The sequence below is a fragment of the Raphanus sativus genome, chromosome 9 (assembly GCF_000801105.2).
Source record: "Raphanus sativus cultivar WK10039 chromosome 9, ASM80110v3, whole genome shotgun sequence".
NCBI lineage: Eukaryota > Viridiplantae > Streptophyta > Magnoliopsida > Brassicales > Brassicaceae > Raphanus > Raphanus sativus.
The window spans coordinates 981,379-1,004,603 of record NC_079519.1 but is presented as its reverse complement, the minus strand read 5'-3'; the positions used below and the strand labels follow the sequence as shown (position 1 = coordinate 1,004,603).

Genomic DNA, 23,225 nt, shown 5'->3' with positions numbered 1-23,225 from the left:
GGACTATTACTTCGAGTTAACTTCACTTGTCGGTAATACTTAGTATTCAGATATTAATTATTTCTGGAGTATATAGCAGCGAATGTATCACAGCTACTTTGAATAGTTTGGGATGGTTACAGATAAATTAATTAAGTAATGAAGGTTTGGTGATACTAAGTAATTAACGTAGCCAAGTGCCAACAACAACACCAAACCCACCAAACATCAAACAAGTCAATAAAGACGTAAGTCTCTGACCTTTTCCACTCTTTTTAGTCTTTAGTTTGGTGAGATTGTGCACTATGCTCACACATACTCCTATGCGTTTGTTATTTTCGGATGTGATTTGAAATTACTTTAATAATTATTCTACAGCACTAAATTTTTCTATTTTCCTTTAGCTCTCAGTTTCGACTTTATTTTAATTTATTTAAAGTTTAGAAAACATATGTTCTAACTGATGACCATGAAAATACGAACAATAATAAGTGAGAAAATAAAAAGCAGAACAAAACAAAAAGAATATTTATTCTTTTTGTTTCATATCAATTTTGATAAAAATGTTTTTATTTTATAATTCTTTAAAATTTAAGAAAAAATAAGGAATATAATTTATACGCAGTAAATATTTTTATAAGTGATGTGATTTTTAAGAAATGAGTAAGAATTGATTATTTCTCTTTTAATTCCCTATGTCACCGTTTAGCCCAATACAATTAGCATACATTTTCTATTTATGTTTGTGACTTACCTATTTGTTTCGGTAAAAAAAAATTCCAATTTACACTAATTAAATGTCACGGCATGGGGGGAAGGGTCACTAAAAATGAAACAGCATTGTTCATGTGAGTTAGTTTCTTAATTAATCCTTGTGTTGGAACTACATGATTATGGAATGTCTATATTCAAAAGTTGGTATTTATGCATGGAACCAGATTGCTTACTTAGACAAGACTTGCTGACGAAAATTAATATTAACAAATCTCATTGCTTACCTTAAGCTAATTCTTAATTAATTAACAAGTTGTAGGCAGAGCCGGTCCTAGAAAGTGGGGGGCTGAAAGCAAAAACAAGAAAATTGGCCTATTATTACAAATAAAAAATCAAAATCAAATGTTGGAGGAGGAGGTGTTTGAACCCCTTACCTTTGGTAGTCAAAGGTTATGCAGTAACCATTTAAGCTAATGAAACTTTTTGAAATATGTGGCCGATTTAATACTTATTATTTAGCGGCCGGAAGCAGGTGCTTGGTCAGCTTCTACTAAGGGCCGGCTCTGGTTGTAGGTGTTAATTTGTCAAAACACTATATAATATGAAACAAATTGATATACGAAATGTATTCTCGCCACTTTGTAATAATGTTTCTGTTTGAACAAAACATCAAAATTTTATCTATATTGGGGTACTAGTTATAGTAACTAAAGAAAAATAAAATTAGTATGTAAGATATTAATTGTGCAAATTTCATGGGATCAATGTTAAAAGAAAAGATAAGTTGCATGCATCATGTGGATGCCAGATCAAGTATCAAAGAGAAAATGGAATCATACCAAATAATCAACCACACCACAGACAAACTTTTCTCACTCAACAAATCTGATTTGACATTTATCAATCCCTTTGTTTACATTCATCTTTCTCATGTCAAGATCACACTCTTACCCCTCACTTATATAAACAACAGAACCCAATTCTATTTGGTAAAAGAGAATCTCAAACTTGAGTGTATATACATAACACACATATATATATATATAATATATAGAGTGAAAGACAGGGATATAGAGAGAGAGAGAGAGAGAATGGGAAAAGGAAGAGCACCTTGTTGTGACAAGACCAAAGTGAAGAGAGGTCCATGGAGCCCAGAAGAAGACTTGAAACTCATCTCTTTCATTCAAAAGTTTGGTCATGAGAACTGGAGATCTCTCCCGAAACAATCTGGTAAGTTGTTCTGTTGTTGCTTTGCGTTCATTTTAATGGATCATGATCAAAGCAAAGTCTCTTTAATAGCTCTTTTTTTCCTCTTTGATTCCGAAAAGGTTTGTTGAGGTGTGGGAAGAGTTGTCGTCTAAGATGGATTAACTACCTCAGACCAGATGTGAAGCGAGGTAACTTCAGTGCAGAGGAAGAAGAGATGATCATCAAGCTTCACCAGAGCTACGGAAACAAGTAAATCACTCTATATATGCTCTGTTTATATGATTCTTGATATTGATATTGACATTGGCTTTACACATTTTTGATTAGGTGGTCAAAAATAGCTTCTCAACTTCCAGGACGTACAGATAATGAGATCAAGAATGTGTGGCATACCCATCTAAAGAAAAGACTGGTTCAGAGTTCAGAAAATGCAGATGAACCGGCCTCGCCAAGTGCTAGTGATTGTGGTTCTCGTGGGAAGGTGGATAAGACTCAAGCAGAAGGTTGCTTGAACATAAAGACATCTCATGACTCTACTAGTTCAGTTTCTTCTGGTGGTTCCAATAATTCAAACCAAGAAGATGATCCAAATAGGAGTCTTATGTTTGAGTATAGCCAGTTTAGTGATATTATTATACAAGAGGTAGACAAACCAGACCTACTTGAGATCCCTTTTGACTCAGATATTGACATCTGGAGCTTCTTAGATGATTCAAACGCAAATGAGAACAGCTCAGCTTCAAGAGCAGAAGAAGAGTCTGATGAGGATGAAGTCAAGAAATGGTTGAAGCACTTGGAAAGTGAACTTGGTTTAGAAGAAGATGATCAACATCATAAAGAGGGAGAACAAGACAAAGACTCATCATCATCATCACTCTTGAATACCTACGAACTCATGATACATTAACAAATACCAATTGTGATTTACTTGACGTATTTTCTATTTTCATACTATGATCACAAAGAGACTTATTATTATGGATATGGATATTTAAAAGGAAAGTTAGGTAGTAGAGAAAATGTCTCCCATAGTTAATTTCTTGTCATTTCAGTGTATAGATAATACATATATAGTTGGTTAAAATATAAATAATACTAAAACTGTAGATCAAAACCATCTTCAAATAGAGTAATCAATAATGGAGTTAAGTTCTACTCAATGCTCCCTTATTTGAAAAATAAGATGACAAGATAAAATAAATGAATTATTCTATTTATAGAGTAACCTCATTTTTATTCTTTTATATAGTGAAAGAGCATATCCAACCCTATGTTATATTTGCATTTATATTCTATAATAAAGTAAAATCTATTCCAACCCATCTCTATTTCTTCTTCTAAAATAGAAATTGCTATTTTTATCTTAATATTTAAGGGGAAAATAGCATTCCTCTATAATAGAGGCATGTTTTTTATTTGCAAAATGATCTTTTATTTTTTGTGATTATAATTAAAATACATATTTATAGATAAATATAATTAATTTTACATATAATGACACAGTTTAAATTTTCACAATTACAAATAATCATAAATAAAAAATACTATTGATTTATTCAAAATTGAAAAAATAAAAAATGATATTTAACGTTTTATATTCAACTAAAACTAAAATCAAAATTAACTATTAGAAGTTTTACATAACTTTAACATATTAATAAAAATATTTAAGTTCAACCTAAATATTAATCAATATTCATTTCTCACTTTGAACTGCATTGACAAAGCATTTATGTGAAAATATAATAATATGGTTAGATAATATCTACTTTATTTTATTTTATTATATATTGTAGCTTTTTGTAATAAAATGTTTAGTTTAAATAATATTACAATTTTATGAAAATAAAAATTTACAATAATTGAGTGAATTTTCAAAATTTATAAATAGAAGATACTAGTTGTAAAATAATAAAAGAATTTTTTAGGAATATTTTTTTAGAAGAAGAAATAGAAGAATACATTGGAAAAAAACTCATTTCTATAATAGAGTTTCTCTATTATGGTGGAAAAAAATAGAGAAATACATTGAAGATGGTCTAAAGAATAGAGTTTTAAACATTTTTACTTTAAACTCTATTTTTATGTTAAAAATAAAGTGGAGTTAGAAAATATTTTAAACCATCGTACTCAAAGAGTTTTTTCTTTGGTAAACTTCTTACTCAAGAAATTTCTAGAAAATATGAAGAAAAATAGTTGATGGGTTACGTATTGGGTTGGTTTTGATAATTTGAAACGTCATTGCACTTGTCTTGTAAAAGATATTAGATGCAGCAACTACTTTGGCTGAATAACAAGTAAACAAGTGTGAACTTATCAACGAGTCAAGGTAACGTCCTTTTCTCCATACTTTCACTCTTCTCAACGTGTATAATGCCAATCATTACTAATCAAGAAGATAACCTCAAGAATGTTGCAACTCTCCTATTATTTTCTTGAAAATTCAATAAAGTTAGGTAAAATCAAGTTGGTTATAACAGATCTAAATGTTTACTTTGCAATCATGTATAAATACAATGACTAGATTTTTTCATTCCATATACTTATAAGATTATTTTCAAATTGTATGAAAAACAGGATTTAGTTTGTAGTTATATAGGAACACAAGGTTTATTTTGGAATCCTGTATAAATACAAAGACTGCTATTTTGCAATTCCTTATTAGTATTAAGATTAATCTGAAATTTAACATAAATACATGATTTAGTTTGCAGTTATATACGAAGACGAGGTTTATTTGCTTTTTCTTTTTGTCGGCAACATTATAGACTTATATAGACTCTGATAACCAGTTTGGAGGTTCTGCATCCACGTGGACTACAAAAGACGGTTGCTTTCTTGCACTAGGCCATCCACCACAAATTTATTTGCTATCCCGTATAAATAAAAAACTATTATATTATAATTCCTTTCAAGTATAATATTGTTTTGAAATGTTATACAAATACATGATTTAGTTTTTCTTTCTTTTTAATACATGATTTAGTTTGCAGCAACATATGAATAAATGTTTATTGTGGAATTCTGTATAACTATTATGTTTATTTTGAAATTCTGTATAAATATAAAATTTATTTTGCAGTTATTTATGACACACCAAGGTTTATTTCGCAATCCTGTAAAATAAGAAACGATCTATTTATAGTTCCATATAAATATAAAGACTATTTTGAAATTGTATGTAATTACATGATTTAGTTTGCAGTTATATATGAATATACAAGGTTTATTTTGCAATTATGTAAAAATATAAGGTTTATTTCGTAAAACTTTAGAAAAACAAAACTTATCGCCCCCCTACCGACTTGAAACTGTCTAACGGGTCGGGTTAAACTGTTTTCTTTGCTAGTCGCAGCAGTAGCTTGCAGAAGAAGCCAATGGAGTAGTAATCAGGTTTATAGAGCGAGTGATAAAGTAGCAGAAGGTGTAGTGTCTTGTCTTGATGAACTTCTTAAGAAATGCCACGTCGGCGCTGTAGATCGGGTGAGTCTTTGTTACTAGATTGGATAACATAGTCTCAGCAGCTAAGTGATGGAGGTTGTATATTGCAACATAGTTTGATACATTACTTTTCTCCCATCTTGGGGGGAAAATATCTTCTGAATTGTTATTCTTTCTGTAGATTGGTGCTGCTGACGTGTTGGCGTTTTTTTCTACCTGGTGTTGTTAGCCGAATTGCCAAAGTGTTGCATGTTTCAAGAGCAATGATAAGCGGAGCTGCAGGAAGTGTTGATGCACTGGACCAAGGAATCAGAGGTTTAGCCGAGTTTCTTATGATAGTCCTTGAGGCTGAGGCTACTTTATCGGCTTTATGTATTTCTGATGATGATATCAAGTTGCAGAAGCATGAATCTGCACACTCAGCTTCGTTCCCTGACAACAAAACCTTCAAGCGCAGAGGACAGAAAAATCCAGTTAGAAACTGAGTCGTGACTCCTTTCATGTTGAACGTACAAAGGAATGGTTAGAGAACACAGCATCTCACGTGAATTAGCTGTTGTGCGAGACATTTCCTCATTTATGCTATTTTTTTTTCCCGTTCTTGGATATATATTTGCCTTCTGTCTGAGCCATAACTCAGCATTCACTGGTTCTCTTGAAAACCTCGTGGCAGAAAGACCCTCAACATCTACAGGCTACCTCCCTTCCATCACAGAGTTAAAAGTGGGGTTTAGGGAGACCAGTCGCAGCCACGCTGTCCCAAGTATCGCTAAATCAGATCAAGTACAAAAGTGGAGATATCGCAGACCAGTAAGCTTTATGTTACCTCGAATTCCTCCTTGGTTCTCTTATGTTGGTAGTCAGAAGCTCTACGAGATACTCGCTGGAATCCTTAGACTTGTCGGCTTATCCTTATTGGCAGGTGAGTTCGAAGTCATTTGAAACCATTTTCAAAACATTTTAGCTTATAGATGAGTCAGTTACTGATAGCAAATGATCTCTTTGTGTCTGCTAGGATCTCAAAATGATGGGAGCTTAGCAGCCATTCTGGATATTCCTCTGGGATGTTTTCGAGGTGTTCGTGTAAAGGAGTATAGTGGTGAAAGACTGGCAATCATGGTGTAATGGAACTGGTTCAGGACAGTTAAATGTAATTTGATTCAAGACCATCACAATAACTTCTATTATAATTAAAATCATGCCCTTCTTTTTTTTTCTTCTTTTTTGTAGGTAGGGCATCTGGTTGTATCAAATGCAGATTATGTTGTTGACTCTATTTTTCGCCAGCTGCGCCACCTGGATCTTAATCCTCATGTCCCAAGTGTTCTTGCTTCTATGCTTTCTTATATTGGAGTTACTCATGAAATATTGCATTTCTTGGAGGAACCGGTAAGGCCATTTTGCAGTGAACAGTTTAATCAGTGTGTTAAAGAATTTTTTCTTTATTTCGTCTTGGGGGTGATCTGCAGATGCGTTTGGTTTCTCAAGAACTAGAGATTGTTAGTAGACAACAACATCCAAATCTAACTCTACCCTTCTTGAAGGTAGATTCAGTCTTCTACAGTCTTTTTAAATCATTAGTTTTCTTGGTCTACAAATACATATCAATTTTGGTAGCTAGGCTGTTGCTGTGATTGTAAAAGCATCAAAGAAGGAGGCTTGTCTATTACGAGACCGGGCCAAGTCATATAGTGACGAGGTTAAGACCAAAGGCATCTGAATCTGATGCCATAATATCGGCTCAACAGAGAGGTTCAGACGCTGAGAACAATTTAACGAGGAAGAATGGGAAAACATACTGCTTGAACTGAATCGTTCTAAAAGATACAGACGCACAGTTGGGTCGATCGCCTCTTCATGTTTAATTGCAGCCACACCTCTCCTTGCATCATCAAATCAAGTTTCATGCTTAGTTTCTCTCGATATAATCGAGGTACAGTACATTTAGATTGGTGTTCTTTAAGTTCTCTATCTAGTTCAGTAACTTACCAATTATACAGGAAGGAGTAGTCGTTGGGATAGCGTGCAGCGGCGTAAAAGGGTTAAGAGAAGCTGCTTTGAACGCGTTGAGAGGTTTGGCTTGCGTTGATCCTGACCTCATTTGGATACTCTTAGCCGATGTGTACTATTCTCTCAAGAAGAAGAAGAAGAAGAAGAAGAAGAGGTCTCTGCCTCTTCCACCGTCAACAGAGTTTCCAGAGATATCAATGGTTTTGCCTTCACCGCGAGAAGATTCTCCGGGGAGGTTTCTATACGTTAAGTACGGTGGTGGTCGGAGCTATGGTTTTGAGTTGGAGTTTAGCTCCGTTGAGACTATCTTCAAGACAAGTGCAGTCTCTTGTCTTTGTAGACCAAATGTTTTGTTAATAAACCAGCTTGTAAATACGAAAAGGGTGTTACATTCTATTGGGTAAAAAAATGGGGAAATATGAGAAAAATAAAATAGTACGGGGTTTTAAATGAAATTTAGGCATAAGAAGACCCGACCCGACCCGACCCGAGAATTAAGATATCAGGGCCCGTATCAAATAAGTGCTCATGTCGTTTGTTTAGAGTCACTCCGACGGGGAAATTAATGGGAAGCGAACGGAGCTCGATGGAGAAGAAGAGGAGCAGAGCACGGAGCGAAGATCCTTCTTCGTCTTCCGAGAGTATGTACTCTCTTTTCTCCTCTGTCGATAAGATAATACTTTCTCTTCGCTGTTTCCCGAGAAAAATCTAGGGCTTTGTTGAATTGCTTCGTTGTTAGTTAAGATAAGATCATTCTCAGTTTCTGAATTTGTAGTTTTGAGTCGATTGAAAGCTCGAAACTTTGACTTGTTGTGTCTGTAGATGACATGATCTGTTAGACTGTATTTTGAACTATGTGTGATTTGTGGATGGGCAGACGAAGAAAGAGTTAAGAGGCATAGAGGAACAGAGAAAGATGATGAGAGGAGAAGTAGTAGGAGAAGTGAGAAGAAGAAGGAGAAGAAATCTCACAAGCACCACCGATCGAGTACATGTATTAATACTTCTTGAATCCTTTCCTATTATCTGACTTGATGTGTGGTAGCAATAGCATGTGATAGTTAGAACCTTAATTATTTGTTGAGTCAAATTTGATGTTCTTGTTGCTGATGATATCTAGATGCGTGTTCATACTTTTATCCATGTGTTAACGAAGCATCCTCAGTGACCTTTGTCCTAAGTGTGTTCTCCTAAAGAGGAAAAAAAGATTGTAGTGGAAAACCTGTTTGGTAAGAGATTATTGGCTGCAAGAAAGTATTGGTTTTTGGTTACAGATTAAACGGATCTTTTATATCATATTTCTTTTAGTTTAATGTTTTAAGCATGAGCTGTATTCCTTGTCTTTGCCTTACAGCATGGTTTGTGTTTCTTGCGGTGGTTACTGGTTTCATGCTGACATTTTTTTTTAAAATCTGAGCAGCAAAGAAGTCGAAGGATGATAAGCACAAAAAGAAAGAAGCAGAAGTTGACCACAAGCTTGTGAGCTCTCTCTCTCTCCCTCACCCTTTCTATATGATAATAACATACCTGATTGTATGTATATTCACTCTTTAGTGTATTGCTTTGGAGACTCTTTTATGTGCCTAATGTAATGTCTGACGTATCTACGTGGACACTCTGATAAGATGTTTTTCTTCTTCTTCTTCTTCTTCTTCTTCTTCCAGAAAGAGGGGATCCCAGAGTTGTCAAGTGAGGATTACTTCTCTAAGAACAACGAGTTTGCCACATGGCTGAAAGAGAAGAAGCGCACTTACTTCAATGATCTCACGACCGAATCTGCAAGGGAGTTGTTTTCTCGCTTTGTCAAGGCTTGGAACAGAGGGAAACTCGAGTCCCGATACTACGAGGGTATCTCCACTGCCCCACGAACAGCTCACAACTGGAAGATCAAGCAGAAGTGAAAACAAGAAGCAAAACCTTCCTCTGCTTAACTCTCTACTTGCTTCTTGAACGTTTGGAGGTTGATGATAAAAAAGATACCTTCTTCAGTTTTTCTTATCAAGAGCTCTTGCTGCGAAACTTGTTAGATAGATTGTGGTTGAGACGCGTTTGTAGTTGGTTTACAGAGGAAAAAACGAATCTTTACATCTAAGTTGCTGAAGAACTATCTCATATATCCTCAGGACCTCATGTATACTTTATGACTTCTTTATAGGCAAAATCTATCTTTAGTTTATACTTTTTAAATGTATTGACTCTTTTATGTGCCTAATGTAAGATCTGACGCATACTCATCTACATGAACACTCTGATAAGATGTTCTTCTCCTGAGGACCACTTTTCTAAGAACGAGTTTGCCACATGGCTGAAAAAGCGTACTTACTTAAAACTATATCTTATTTGATCACTTATGTAAACCAAAAATGGCTCAGGTTAAATAACTTCAATTTACTTTTCTCATTTTTGCCCAAGTAATCTGAGTGCATGACTTCTGAAAATTCACATGAAGAGATTTTGAACATATCGAAACAAATGAAAACAGATTCTAAATTGAGTTTTGAGACATGACAAGTTCCAAAGAAGTTACAGAAGTAATAGCCAACAAGTTTGTGAAACCCAGCAAGAAGAAACAAAATATAGTATTTGTGATTCGAATCCTGGTTTGTTGCACGGCCAACTGAAAGTTTACTCCACTTCAGCCAAGTAATCATCGATTTCTGCTGGAGTTAGCACCCTGCACATACCAACAAGCCTCTTTTCAGACATTGATGGCAATTTAACAAAGATTATTTGGATATCTACTAGTTTGGAGACGTTACCTAAACACTTTGTCAGCACCAATTTTGCCAATCTCAATGTTTTTGCTTGAGATTTCTCCCTCGAAACTGTGAAACAGTCACAGATAAGAAAGAAAGACACAAACGGATGTTAGGATTGCAGAAAAAATCTGGAGTATATAGTACTAATGTAAATAGAGATTGGTAAAGTGTCTCACCCTTCCTTCAATGTCAATATGGCAGTGTGAATGGCATCATCAAGTTCCATGTCTTCAGTGTACCTAATAAGAGAGACTATGATGTCATGACATGCTTCCAAGAACATATACTCTATTATTAAATCTCTCACACAGGTAAAAGCTGATCACCTCTTCTCAAGGAATGTCTTCGCATTCGAAACATTCTTTCCCATTGCTGAAGCTTTCCATGAGAAATAAGAGCCAGACGGATCGACCTAAGTGAGAAATGAAATTGTGAAATAGATGTTTTTGAAAAAAAAAGATAAGCACTAATGGTTATACATCTTGAATGTTGTACATACATACCTGATACAACTGTGGACCCTTGTCATCATACCCAGCCACTAGTAGTGAAACTCCAAACGGTCTCACACCACTATTACAAAAGGAGATTTGAAGCAAGATTCAGTAGTCTAGTTTATGGATACAGTTTTGTTTTAACATTCTCGCATGCCATATTCAATCTTAAATCTGTGAGCTATTACTAAGTATCTCTACTTAACCCTGTTGAGCGTATGGGAGGAAGTAACCATATATATATTATAAATTGTATTTACCCTGATTGAGTGAACTCTTGCATCACCGTAGCTGTTTCCCTAACAAGTTGCGTAACAGGGATAGGTTCCTGCAACAATAAACACCCTTTTACGTTAAATTACAAATAAGCAACAACTTATATTAACTGGAATGAATCATAATCCAAAAATATCTGCAAACCAGCAAGGATTGAAGATTCATTACACATGCGTTACTATACTCCAAGAAAAGTAGATTAAGAATAGAGAAAATGAAGATTACTTTGTACAATCGGTTGTATTGCTCAGCCTGCTTCCTACTCTTACGTACAAGAACTCGGAAATCAGGACCCATACCACTTCATAGAAGGAAACACCAATGTTAGCTATTGAAAATGATGAGGACAAGAACTAAGGAAAACGCAACTTATGAGAGATACTAAGCACCCAAATCCGAAGTTTTTTCTACAAAAACATATTTGTTATCAAACAAGATGTACAGATAGCTGAGGAGAAGAAGAACCTGTAAACAACTCCAATGTTGGGAGTCAAATGCTGAATCTTTTGAACCTGAAATAGACATTAGTTTCATATTAGTACAACCTATTATAGTTCCACAAGTAGAGGTGGAAAGAAAAAAGAGCTAACTGCTATAGAAATTTGATAAACTGTACAAACACATGATGAACACAGGGAAGAGAAGATCCAAACTTACAGAAGCTTCATCGACAAGAATAGAGGGAAGCTTCTTTTCTGTAGCAATGACAACTCCGTTTGAAGCTATAACATTAAAGAAAAACCACAGTCATGAGTATAGAAGGAAAACGTTTCCTTAAGAATCACTTGTTTAGTATTTTAACCAATTGTCACTGAACAACAAACCTTTGATCCCCAGAGATGTTTGGCCTGATCCAACAGCTGTTAGAGCATGTTCTATCTGAACCAGCTTCCCTGATGGGCTGTTTTCATTAACCACAACTCAAATTAACCTCCCAATAAGAATCAGATGCATTTGAATAATAATAATAAACAAGATCATACCTGAACGTAGTGAGAGAAAACGAGTACTGACTATCTCCCATTGCACCTTTAAGCTAACCTCAAAAACCTGCAACATTGCATTACAATGTCATCTTCTAACAAATTTTCCGTTAAAAATAAAAAATTAAAACTTGGAACCGTAGAAAAGTGCTGAATCCGCTAAACTTGAAACCCAATGACTATAACAAGATAACGATCTGGATTAGGAGACTGAAAGGAATCAAATCGAGCTCAACAGATCAAGCTAGAGACACAAGTTGACAACTTTATTTAAACCCTTCAAATCAGATTACAATTCTCAATTTGGGTGCAACAAAAGAAGCAACTTTCCATCGAAATACATATGAAAGCTTACCTTTTGATGTACGGATCGAACAACGACGAAGGGAGAGAGATGATGAAGGAAGTGAAGACTCTTCTTAAGCTTAAGGTTTCTTGAACAAAGGGTTTGCACTGAGAAAGAATATTATTTGCTTGCTGAGTGAAGAGGTTAATAAACGCCGTCGTTCTAGTAAGTTACACTTATTAAAAAGTACAGAATGGTCCAATATTTATAATAATTTGAGTTTTGACCACAATACTATGTTTACTCTCGACTCAGGCAGTCAGACTATATCGGACACGCACACAATCGTCGCAAAACCTGGTCCGAAAAGTCGCCGTGCGCATCATCGCATGATCACTCCCCATCTCTTCCTCCTTCTCTTCATCATTTGGCGTGTAACTGTTTTCTCCGACCGGGCATCACAAGCTTCGTGAAGCATCTGATTACGCGTGTAAATGTCACTGCCTGTGTTGTCAATTATTGGTGAAAGTTTGCTCTTTTATTGAAATGCATTCAACGGGGAAGATAAATGTATTAGCTTTTATCAGATTACTGTCCACTACTTCAACCTTGGTAAGGAATAACTTATCTGCCACCATCACCACCAAGTGTTCGACGTTATGCCTGAACGAATCCGAAGAACGCATTGACGCTTCTGATCAAAGGGTTTTATCTTCTAGGAGAGTAGTTGATGGTATTAAAGTGAGTCCTTTGGAAGTTCTACGAAAATGGGGTTGTAACGACGATGAGATCTCAAAGCTTTTCACTAGTAGACCAGCGTTGCAGAGAGCCAATGTCTCTCAGCTAGAGTTCAAACTCAGCCTTCTTACTCCGTTGGGGATCACATCGTCCGACCTTGTGAAGATCGTTACTTGCCGTCCCAAGTTCTTCAGCTCTCGCATTCACCTCGTCCTCGATGAAAGAATCAACTACTTCATCGAGGTTTTGGGGTCAAAAGAGGTGTTGCGGAGAGCCATTATTCGGAACCCTTCTCTCATGCTGTATGACCTCGATGAAAAGATCAAACCCGCCATAGATTTCTACAAAGGGTTGGGGTTTAGCCAGCAGGATCTTGTTGCCATGTTGATGTCTCGCCCCACTGTGATTCCGAGAACAAGCTTCAACAAAGGAAAGCTTGAGTACATCCATAAAACTGGGGTCACCAGAGACTCCAAGATGTTTAAGTACGTTGCAGCCATCATCGGGGTTACGAGGATGGAGACTATCCAAGAGAAAGTTGCAAACCTGGAGAAGTTTGGGTTATCAGAAGAAGAGATTTGGGGTCTGTGTGGGAGATGCCCAATCCTTCTCACTTTGTCAGTTGAGAAAGTTCAGAGAAACATGACTTTCGTCTTAGCAACGATGAAACTTGAGGCTCGTTCCGTGCTTAAGCACCCTTTCTTGCTTCTGGCCAACCTCGAGACTCAGATAAGGCCTCGTGTGGATGTAGTGAAGAGAGTCTTTGAAATGGGTATGAAGCCGCTGGTGGAAGATGTGAGCATTGCCACGGCGCTGAGGATGAGCGAGAAACGGTTCTTGAAGGTTTATGTAATGTGTCATCAAGAAGATGTTGCAGGGGAGTTGATGGAGTTTTATGAGAAGGCCAAAAACGTGAAACGTTTGGCTGTGGAATCCAAGAAGTATGTTCGTAAAGGGTTCCCCTTCTGAATCTCTTTTCTGTTTGCTTAAAAATGTAACATTGTGTAGCTTTCTGAGTTTGGGCAAAAATACAACAAAGCTTTTTGGATTTCAAAACCATTATATTCATAGTGTTCTTCGTGGTTTACTTCACTTTTGGTTCCGGTTAAACCGGGCTACTCTGTAGACTGTGAAAACGTGTAACGGCCAAACACGCCCTATTTTTGTCTTGTCTACCTACCAGTTGGCGGCTGCAGCAGATATAAATTTATCACACACTGACAAAACGCTTGCAAAGCTCTAAACTTCTTTTTACCTGGAGAGACAGAGAATCAATCTGAAAGGAGAAAACTTTGGCATTGTGTTGTAAGTGATATGGCTTCAACCTTTTTCTCCAGAGCCTTTCTGGCTGCAAGTCACCGCTTGGTCACTCCGTCTCTTCTTCCCCAGACGACACTCAACCTCGCCTCGTTTCTGAGTGTAAGTAGTAATTCAAAACTCTGATCTCCAAATTTTCTCAACTGGATTCTGGTCGTTCATCGGTTTTTTATGAGTTTGCATTTTGGACTGTTTGTATAATTGGACTGTGGTTTGACCATTTTGGTTGGTTTTCCCCTTTCTTATGTGTGTTGTGATGATAATTGCAGAAAAAATCATTCTACTCTCAGTTAGGCGCTCCGTCCTCTACATGGGCTCGTCGAGCCATGACTTCTAGTGGAGTTGGGGCAAAAGCTGGATACTCTACTACATCATCTGTACCAACCAATGAGCCTGTTGTGTCTGTTGACTGGCTCCATTCTAATCTTAGAGAGCCTGATTTGAAGGTGAATGCTCTTTGTGCCATTTGTTTTCTTCGAAACTTTTGTCAGCTATGCTTAAACCTTTATCTGTTTCTGTTCTGCTAAGGTTTTGGATGCGACATGGTATATGCCAGAAGAGCAGAGGAATGCAATCCAAGAATATCAGGTGAGTAAATAGATTATTGATATGTTCTTGATTCCACGAGTGTTTGTATTATAGTAAAGAAGCAAAATCTTTTTGTATAGTTAGTAGACACTACTTGATCCTAATGGACTTTTTTCTCTCCTACAGGTTGCTCATGTTCCTGGTGCTCTCTTCTTTGATTTGGATGGAATATCAGATCGGTCAACAAGTGTAAGAATCCACTATTGTACTTAGATATTCCTATTGTACTTATAACTTGTGCTTGTGAGTTTCTGTGTTTAATATAAAGGCGACCATGTAGATAACTTTATGATATTGTAACAGTTGCCACATATGTTACCCTCTGAAGAAGCTTTCGCTGCTGGTTGTTCTGCTCTTGGAATTGAGAACAAAAACGGACTGGTTGTTTATGATGCAAAGGGGATCTATAGCGCAGCTCGTGTATGGTGGTGAGTTATCGCTCCTGTTGTCTTTTAAACCCTTTTTGGTTTGTTCAGTGTCTTATTTTTAAAATAAAATTGATGGGTGCTCTTTTATTATAATCTAAAAAAGGATGTTCCGAGCCTTTGGACACAACAAAGTTTGGGTGCTGGATGGAGGTCTACCGAGATGGCGGGCTTCAGGTTACGATGTTGAATCTAGTGCATCAGGTGATGCTATTCTGAAAGCCAGTGCCGCAAGTGAGGCTATAGAGAAAATCTATCAAGGACAAACCGTAAGTCTGGGAAATATGGTTTTTATGAGATTTTTTTTAGGAGTGTGAAGATGTGCTTTCTACTTTGGTTTCCATGTAACAACTTTGTCTCTTGTGGGTTCTGCAGGTCAGTCCAATAACCTTTAAGACCAAGTTCCAGCCACATCTAGTGTGGTCACTTGATCAGGTTGGCATTCTTCTGAACGGTTTTTTTCTTCATATTGATGCTATTATGATTTCATTCAGTCTATTGAACCACTTCAAATTCTAATATTCATAAGAGAGTCTATATCCTGCTTGTGGATCAGATTAACAGTCAATTTTCTGAATTTTTAAATTATGAAAATATCATTTAAACTTGGTTTTGGTCAATTCACACATAGGTCAAGAAAAACATGGAGGATCAGACACATCAACATATAGACGCACGTTCCAAAGCCAGGTACTATTAATTTGCACTGATGAAATGCTCTCTCGCTAGAGGTCCATCACTAGAAATCAGTACTCAATTGTACCGTTTGATACGCTTTTTTTTTGTAACAGGTTTGACGGTACTGCTCCAGAACCTCGTAAGGGCATAAGAAGCGGTCATATCCCTGGAAGCAAATGTGTCTCTTTTCCTCAGGTAATCTATAAAGTGCTCTTTATAACACACCTTCCTCCACTTCTCCTGCTGCATCTGAGTTGTTAATGTGCTAATGTTTTGTTTGTTTCTGCAGCTGCTTGATTCTTCTCAAACACTCTTACCAGCAGAAGAGCTGAAGAAACGATTTGAACAAGAAGGTAGTAAACTTATATCATCTCCACTTGAAAAATGAGTTTCACATTCGTATTTTTATGAACCAAGTCTCGACATTCTAAGGCTTTTTTTCTTTCTGGTGCAGACATCTCACTGGACAAGCCTATTATGGCCTCGTGTGGCACTGGGGTAACAGCTTGCATCCTGGCGATGGTAATTAACTAACTTCGTCCACCATTTTTGTGTAAGATTATATTATGTAAAATGGTGGAGAGAGAGAGTCTGACTTGGTCACTTGCTCTGTTAGGGGCTTCACCGACTGGGGAAAACCGATGTGCCAGTCTATGATGGCTCCTGGACTGAATGGGCAACAGAACCTGATTTGCCCATGGAAGGAGATGAATCTTCTGCATGAAAAGTCCCCCCAAAAAGGGGAAAGGCTAGCAACAAGATTACAAGCCACAGACACTTGAGAATCATGGTGTCTTTTAACTTGGAGAAATTAGCATGAAATAATCAAAATCTATTTGCTTGGCTTAGAATCTGCCTCTAGAGGAAGAGGACTTTGTCTATGTCTATAGATTCTTGAAATATGTTTTTTTGTTGGATTCATCTTTGTCAAATGACAAAAGGTTTAATAACCGTTGCCCATTGTTCTTGGGGTGAAACCTAGATCAGATTTAAGAGATAGCAATATGATATATTGACTCAATTGCAAGATGACCGCGTGGCCTAATGGATAAGGCGCTCGCCTCCGGAGCGGGAGATTGTGGGTTCGAGTCCCACCGTGGTCGTTTACTTACCTTTTATTCTTTTACTTTCGTGTATTTTTTTCTTCAGATGATACCTAGAAGTTATTGTACTTAGACACCAAACTGTACCGCTCCATTATCATGTCCGGTTAACAGATAAGATTGGTAGTATTCAGACCTTATAGTAGGATGTTACTTTATTTATTGATGTTTGATTCCTAGAAACAGAACACTTATCATTACATGAGGAGACCAGACAAACGCATACTTTACATTATAGAACACAGCGATTTAGCCAGTGCCGGTAACACCAAGATCCTGCTTCTTGTCATCCTTACCAGCTCCAAAGACGGGACCTCCTAGACCAGCAGCATCCTTAACCTTGTCTTGAATCTTATCAACTTGGATTCCACCTTCATCTTCCTTTGACCTTATATCCAGCTTTGTCTTGTTCTGTCCTCCTTCCACCGACTCGTACGTCGTTGGCGTCTTCGATCCCATCGGCTCTGCTCCTTGCGCTCCCGACATCGTTTTACCTTATCCCTCATCTTTGTCTCCACCAAAACATATATATTATACACCCTCGAGCAAATGTTCTTGAAACTCAACACCTGGCCAAGAAGGTGTTACACCTGGCTGTTTAACAGAAGCTTGAACACATGTCCTAAGAAGGGCCGGCTTTGAACCATGCCTTATTTAAACATTTATTATATACCAAAATTATATATACTAAAAATATTGTTTTAGTGATTGTATAAAATTTGTATTGGTTTTGTTGTTTTAATTAACTCAAACTAAATTAACGGAATAAACTGCGTAACAATTTAGCGGCCTAATTTAGTTTGAGTTAAATAAAAAAAAGTTCACAAAACTAGGATCGCCCTAGCTAGTCCTAAGTGATCCTTATCATCTGTTGGATTTGCGTCTCTTGATGTGTTCTCGAACGTTCTTCATAAAGAACCGTCTTATAACAGGCACTTCACACTGCGGAGGCTCTTCTCCCTTGGAGTCAACCATCTGCTCTGTTATCGACGTCCCATGCAAATCCAAAGCCTTCATCGTGTTGCCCCCAGCTAGGTTAGGAGACTCGGTGACATTAACGCAGCCGCGAAGGTACAAGTACTTAAGCTGTCCCAGTTTCTTCACCGTCGGAGGAAGGCTCACGAGCTTCTCACATTCAGACATGTTCAAGTAACGTAGCTCCGACTTGTCCCCAATCGTCGAAGGCACTTCTCGTATACCCGTCTTGTTCAGATTCAACCATCTTATATTCGTTCCGACTTGTGGAAATAATGTTATATTTGGACAGTTTGCGAGGCTAAGATCGTTGAGGAACTTCAGGTTCTTGATACAGTCCGGGAGATTCATCAGTCTCTTGCAGTCGGAGAGACGTATATCTTTGAGACGAGTGAGACGTTCGATGGACGTTGGTAGCTGCTGGATAGCTGTCTTGTTGAGGAGCAGCTTCTCGACGGTCTCTGAGATGAGTGGGAACTCTTCTAGGCTAGAGCATCCGTCTAGGTGTAGAGACCTGAGGGATTTCAAGTTGATGTTGTTGGGAAGGCTCTTTAGATTCTTGCAGTTGCTTAGCTTGAAGTGGACGAGTTTGTTGAGTTGTCTAAGAGATGAGTCAGGGATCTCCAACAAGTTGTCACAGTTTGAGAGCTTGAGAGACTCTAGATTAGTTGCCTTTGAAAGGTCTGGAAACTCGCTTAGGTGCTTGCAGCTTATGAGGTTTAGGCTACGTAAGTTCCCAAGGTCTTGCTGCATTCCAAATAACATAAAAAAGAAGAATCAAATAGACCGGCTCTGAGAATTTGGGGGCTATAAATATTTTGAAAATTTATATAAAAATCATTTTTATAATTTAGAGGTATATGTTTTTTTCTTTAAAAAAAATCTAAATATTTTAGATGTCAACACTAATGTTTCATGTGGTGCTGAAAAGGTACCTGACTTCCACTCCAAACAGTTTCTATTGAGCTGTGAGAGAGGTTGAGTTCAACTAGAAGGCTAGTACAGAACTGAGATGGTAAAGACTTTAGATGATAAGCATCCCAGCGAAGATACCGCAGCGTAGGGAGGTAATCAAGACCATCTAACATCCTTGTTCTGTTCTCTCCAACGCTGGAGTTAGTGTAGAATTTAAGCAGCTTGAGATTTGGCATCTTCTTGAAGATCCCAGGAGTAATACTAAGCTCATTTCCTTCACACATGTCTAGAAATATGCTTTCCACATCGATTGCTTCATCTCCCTAGCGATCAAACACACATTTAAACGTCTAAATGTAAGAATGGGACTTAAGAGCAATGTTCTTAAAATGGTCTAGACATGTAAAAAACTCCATGCAACTCAAATCAGTTTAAACAATTTTAAATCAGTTAAATTTGGTCTAAATCAATTTAAATTTGTCTAAATATGTTAAACTAAACTAATATTATTGCGAATTCATTAATTTATCTAGCTTATTTTTATATATTTGATTTTATAATTTATCAAGATATTTCTAATATAAATATAAAAATAATAGTTTGTTAATGTCTAGCTATTCTTGAACATTAAGCTTGAGAAAAAGTCTTTGTTTACCATATTGTTGGAGAAAACGTGATTGATATCTTCAAAATCCCACAGCATTAAACGTTTCCATGGCCTCTCGTCTTTTCCTTCACATATAATATCTTCTGCCATGTCTTGGAGCAAGTCATGAACCCATAAACGTTTTGTCTTTGACAAGCTAATCATACACTTCTCCATCAAAGCCACAATGCTCGGTCTGGTCGGTAACACTCTTCTCCTGGAAGACACGAAACAAACGTCTAGCACTTTTCTAACACGGTCCATATACACTCCGTTGAAACAAAGCGCAATGTAAAGAAAGATCTTCTTTTCTAGCTCATCCAATGCCTCATAACTTACTTTCAAAGCCTTGAACAGAGAGTTATCGCCGCTGTTTCTAAGTAAATCCAGCTTGTCTTCCCAGAACTCCATCTCCCGACGGTATAGAGATCCTCCAACGACTTGAATAGCTAAAGGAAGACCACCAAGCTGCTCCACAACGTCGAGGGAGAGCTCTCTGTAATCTTCGGATGGACGAGGCTGCTTAAAAGCGTGTTTGCTAAAAAGCTGAAGCGCTTGTGTAGTCCTCAGAGGCTTAACTTCGTAGATGCGTTCCGGTTCCACATCATGCTGGTCAAGAACACGCCTGTCTCTTGTGGTTATGACGATTCTGCTTCCTGGTCCAAACCAGTGAGAGCTTCCAGCTAACTCTTCTAGCTGTTGTACGTCATCAACATCGTCCAGTACGAGAAGAATCTTTTTTCCCTGTAACCGTTGCTTCATCACATCGGAATCTTTGTTCCAAGTGTTCATGTCTTTCTTTCGAAAGATTTCCGACAAGATCTTTTCACGTAAATGTGACGGTCCGTATCGTTTAAATTCCTTTTTCACGTTCTCTAGCAAGCAAGCACCATCAAACTTGTTCAAGAAGCCTTTGTAGATATATTTAGCAATGGTGGTTTTGCCAATACCTCCCATGCCCCATATCCCAACCATTCGGACATCTTTAGGGTCTTTCCTCATCAAAGGATATATACTTCTCATGTGTGTACTCATCCCAATCCATTCACCAGTATCACTCGTAGACACTGGTGAGAATAATCTATCTGAAAGATCTTGAACAAGCTCCTCTATAAGCTTTGACTCCTCGTTCCTACATAACAATGAACATCACATTTCTCAGACAAAATGGATGTGTAAAATATAAGATAATTCTATATAGGCCTGGGCAATATATCCGACAACCGTTCAACCAAACCGAACCCGATCCGATTAAGCCGGTTTGGATCGGTTTCGGATCTTCAAAATAAACCAAACGGTTCCTGTTTTGTGGTGTAATGGATGTCGGTTCGGATCGGTTTTAAACCCGAAAACCGATTGATTACATCCGAAACTCAATCGAGACATAACCCATGTCTAACCTTAGCCCCTTTTGTTTTTCACCATTGATTACACAAAAATACACAAAGAGTTTATTTTTATTTCATTGAATTATGTTGGTTTTCTCTTTGGATAATGGTGATCTTTGTTTAGTTTTTCATTTCAATAATGGTGATATTTGTATCACTTCTATTTTTATAAAGTTTTGAAGTTGTTTTTACCTTTGTGTCTTTTTACCTTTTGTGTATGATTACTACTATTAGTCTCGTTCTGTTACCAGTTTGAATGTCTATTTATGTGTATGCCTTTTGAATAAAACGTTATTAGGTACATGTTTTTAGTTTATGTCCATGACGATTAAATCATATAGAGGCAGAGTACTAAGTATTTATCACTATTAAACAAGTACAGATTAGTGTTTTCAGAACCGAAATTCGGTTAAAGACCGATATACGAATGTATAACGGGTTTAATCGGATCTTTGTGGTGTTATCAAAACCGAACTGAACCCGACAATAACCGAACCGAAACCGACCCGAACTTTTAAAATATCCGAATGGGGTTGTTTTTTCTAAACCTTAAAACCTGAAATCCGATTGAAACCGAACCGACACCTGATTGGTCCCCCGATTGCCCAGACCTAATTCTATAATATAATTTCAGTAAACATAAATTAATAACTAACGTATATGAACTTTATATAAATATATAAAGAATATAATCATATATCTTATTCTATTGATAGTAAAATCTATCTTTAATTTTTGAATATGGTTCCAATAAACATAAATTTAAAAAGTTGTGTAAGAAATGGATCATCACCAGTTTCTTGAATCCCAGCCAGAGATGAATCCCACTGTGGACATAGCTTTCCTCCATGACTCCACAGTCTCTTTATTAGGTCTCTTGTCGTGTTCAGCGAAGGCCTTTGCGAAGTTTCCAGATTGTCTCTTGACATGCGAAGGGTCAACGCCGAAGAAGACAGGGATCAGTTCCATCTGCTTCTTCTTATCCTCGACGCACTTGGTGATATGCACAAGCTCTTGTAAACACCATCTAGAGGTGGCGTAGTTCTCGGAGAGGACAACGACAGCGAATCTTGACTGTTCGATCGCTCCGAGGAGAGCCGGGCTGATGAAGTTCCCTCGCTGGAGCTCTGCGTCGTCACGGAAAGTGTGGATGCCGTTGTCGGTGAGAGCTTTGTAGAGATGGCTGAGGAAGCCTTTGCGTACGTCTGTTCCCCTGAAACTGAGGAAGACGTCGTACTTCCATAAAGGCAGGGACGTGAGTGATTGAGCGGGACGCGCAGATGATTCAGCCTCCGGTGAAGCATCAGCACCTGTGGGAGTTACATGATGCAGAAGATGAGTTGGTTCTTTTCTCCTGTCAAAGTGAAGGAAACGTCGTAATCCTAAGCAGAAGACAATGAAGGAGAAAACGCCCAAGAGGAAAGTCAGAGCCATACGAAGAAGATAAGTTGATTCTGAGATTCATTAAGACACTGTTAAGGAAATGTGAAATCAAATATTTTTTTTTAAAAAAATACACTGTTCATAGTGTGAGTATGGGGTCCACGCGGTGGCCTGGTCGTTGAATTTTTATAGCCGACACTGATTCAATTATTAGGCCTGGGTAAAGTTGATAAAAATAACAAGTTGGGGAGGTATGATGTTGCAATTTATTAGGCCGTATAATACTCCTCACTTTTTTAACACTGATTTGAAAATCAAAATAAAAAGTTACAGACTGGTGAGGATGTTCTCCACAAACGGAGAAATACAAAAGGAACCAAGTAACCAACTCTGTAAAAAAGAACAGAAAAAAACATAGAGTGTGAAAACTAGAAAGTAACATCAGTAGATGCCATACGTAGTTTCAATAAGGAACAAGAATACAAAGACCACTTCCAACCAAAGGCTAGTAGAGCGTAAGAACCCAGCATTACCAGGCCATTGTTTGAGACTGCTGCCTTCTTGAGCCTCAACACCAGCTTAGAATTCCGAGAAGACTTGCGTTTACGGTCATAACCGAAGTTGAAATCATCTCTTTACTGAGAAACAACACTAAGAACCATTTGTTTCTATTTCAATAATAGTACGAATCCAACAAAGTCCACCTTACGACTTCCCACGATAAGTAAACCAAATCTTCAAACCATTGGACTAGGACCGAGAAACTCAGCCAAAACTTATGATTAGCAACGATCAACAGCGTGACTGAACCGTTGCCACCAAGACCAAGATAAAGCAATCCTCATCATTGCTAAGACAAAAACGTGGCTGTGAAAAGTGAATAACCATCAGCGCATGCACCACTGCCAGCAGCTATAT

At 37.5% G+C, this 23,225-nt stretch overlaps 8 protein-coding genes and 1 non-coding gene across 10 annotated transcripts; 6 read left to right on the top strand and 3 right to left on the bottom strand.

Annotated features, from left to right (window-relative positions):
• Window positions 1-1,589: 1,589 nt before the first annotated feature.
• LOC108825679 (transcription factor MYB63) lies at window positions 1,590-2,945 on the top strand. The gene is made up of 3 exons (XM_018599010.2): window positions 1,590-1,923; window positions 2,022-2,151; window positions 2,230-2,945. Exons 1-3 carry the CDS (start codon window positions 1,785-1,787, stop codon window positions 2,807-2,809), a joined length of 849 nt encoding a protein of 282 aa, XP_018454512.1. The 5' UTR covers window positions 1,590-1,784; the 3' UTR covers window positions 2,810-2,945.
• A 2,917-nt stretch (window positions 2,946-5,862) lies between these two features.
• LOC108824471 (uncharacterized) lies at window positions 5,863-7,808 on the top strand. Its single transcript, XM_056994158.1, is given in 7 exon segments — window positions 5,863-6,265; window positions 6,359-6,453; window positions 6,574-6,732; window positions 6,813-6,887; window positions 6,965-7,276; window positions 7,344-7,667; window positions 7,669-7,808. Coding segments are annotated over 7 exon segments (1,410 nt in total). The 3' UTR covers window positions 7,711-7,808.
• A 32-nt stretch (window positions 7,809-7,840) lies between these two features.
• LOC108825626 (style cell-cycle inhibitor 1) lies at window positions 7,841-9,533 on the top strand. The gene is made up of 4 exons (XM_018598954.2): window positions 7,841-7,994; window positions 8,231-8,347; window positions 8,774-8,832; window positions 9,018-9,533. Exons 1-4 carry the CDS (start codon window positions 7,919-7,921, stop codon window positions 9,252-9,254), a joined length of 489 nt encoding a protein of 162 aa, XP_018454456.1. The 5' UTR covers window positions 7,841-7,918; the 3' UTR covers window positions 9,255-9,533.
• A 281-nt stretch (window positions 9,534-9,814) lies between these two features.
• LOC108825590 (proteasome subunit alpha type-2-A) lies at window positions 9,815-12,346 on the bottom strand. Its single transcript, XM_018598915.2, has 12 exons — window positions 12,221-12,346; window positions 11,866-11,932; window positions 11,707-11,783; window positions 11,540-11,604; window positions 11,348-11,394; window positions 11,108-11,183; window positions 10,867-10,934; window positions 10,616-10,685; window positions 10,439-10,524; window positions 10,289-10,351; window positions 10,113-10,178; window positions 9,815-10,027 (listed from the first exon to the last, which is right to left on the bottom strand). Exons 2-12 carry the CDS (start codon window positions 11,904-11,906, stop codon window positions 9,979-9,981), a joined length of 708 nt encoding a protein of 235 aa, XP_018454417.1. The 5' UTR covers window positions 11,907-11,932; window positions 12,221-12,346; the 3' UTR covers window positions 9,815-9,978.
• Window positions 12,347-12,461: 115 nt separating this feature from the next.
• On the top strand, window positions 12,462-13,974 carry LOC108824091 (uncharacterized). Its single transcript, XM_018597435.2, has one exon. It carries the CDS (start codon window positions 12,698-12,700, stop codon window positions 13,856-13,858), a length of 1,161 nt encoding a protein of 386 aa, XP_018452937.1. The 5' UTR covers window positions 12,462-12,697; the 3' UTR covers window positions 13,859-13,974.
• A 145-nt stretch (window positions 13,975-14,119) lies between these two features.
• LOC108824092 (thiosulfate/3-mercaptopyruvate sulfurtransferase 1, mitochondrial) lies at window positions 14,120-16,816 on the top strand. Of its 2 annotated transcripts, XM_018597437.2 has the most exons (12): window positions 14,120-14,308; window positions 14,476-14,652; window positions 14,735-14,794; window positions 14,921-14,983; window positions 15,098-15,222; window positions 15,326-15,488; window positions 15,595-15,654; window positions 15,851-15,909; window positions 16,011-16,092; window positions 16,187-16,250; window positions 16,352-16,419; window positions 16,514-16,816. In XM_018597437.2, exons 1-12 carry the CDS (start codon window positions 14,204-14,206, stop codon window positions 16,619-16,621), a joined length of 1,134 nt encoding a protein of 377 aa, XP_018452939.1. In that variant the 5' UTR covers window positions 14,120-14,203; the 3' UTR covers window positions 16,622-16,816. The 2 variants fall into 2 exon arrangements, with proteins under 2 accessions (XP_018452939.1, XP_018452940.1); XM_018597438.1 differs by lacking the exons at window positions 14,120-14,308; window positions 14,476-14,652 and having other exon boundaries at window positions 14,742-14,794; window positions 15,098-15,226.
• Window positions 16,817-16,927: 111 nt separating this feature from the next.
• Window positions 16,928-17,000, top strand: TRNAR-CCG (transfer RNA arginine (anticodon CCG)). The gene has a single exon. It is a non-coding gene; the product is annotated as a tRNA-Arg (tRNA).
• A 216-nt stretch (window positions 17,001-17,216) lies between these two features.
• On the bottom strand, window positions 17,217-17,637 carry LOC108827726 (uncharacterized). Its single transcript, XM_018601199.2, has one exon. The coding sequence runs from the start codon at window positions 17,484-17,486 to the stop codon at window positions 17,250-17,252; it is 237 nt and encodes a 78-aa protein (XP_018456701.1). The 5' UTR covers window positions 17,487-17,637; the 3' UTR covers window positions 17,217-17,249.
• Window positions 17,638-17,727: 90 nt separating this feature from the next.
• On the bottom strand, window positions 17,728-22,400 carry LOC108827725 (protein SUPPRESSOR OF npr1-1, CONSTITUTIVE 1-like). The gene is made up of 4 exons (XM_018601198.2): window positions 21,718-22,400; window positions 19,546-20,668; window positions 18,911-19,213; window positions 17,728-18,722 (listed from the first exon to the last, which is right to left on the bottom strand). Exons 1-4 carry the CDS (start codon window positions 22,356-22,358, stop codon window positions 17,865-17,867), a joined length of 2,925 nt encoding a protein of 974 aa, XP_018456700.1. The 5' UTR covers window positions 22,359-22,400; the 3' UTR covers window positions 17,728-17,864.
• Window positions 22,401-23,225: the final 825 nt, after the last annotated feature.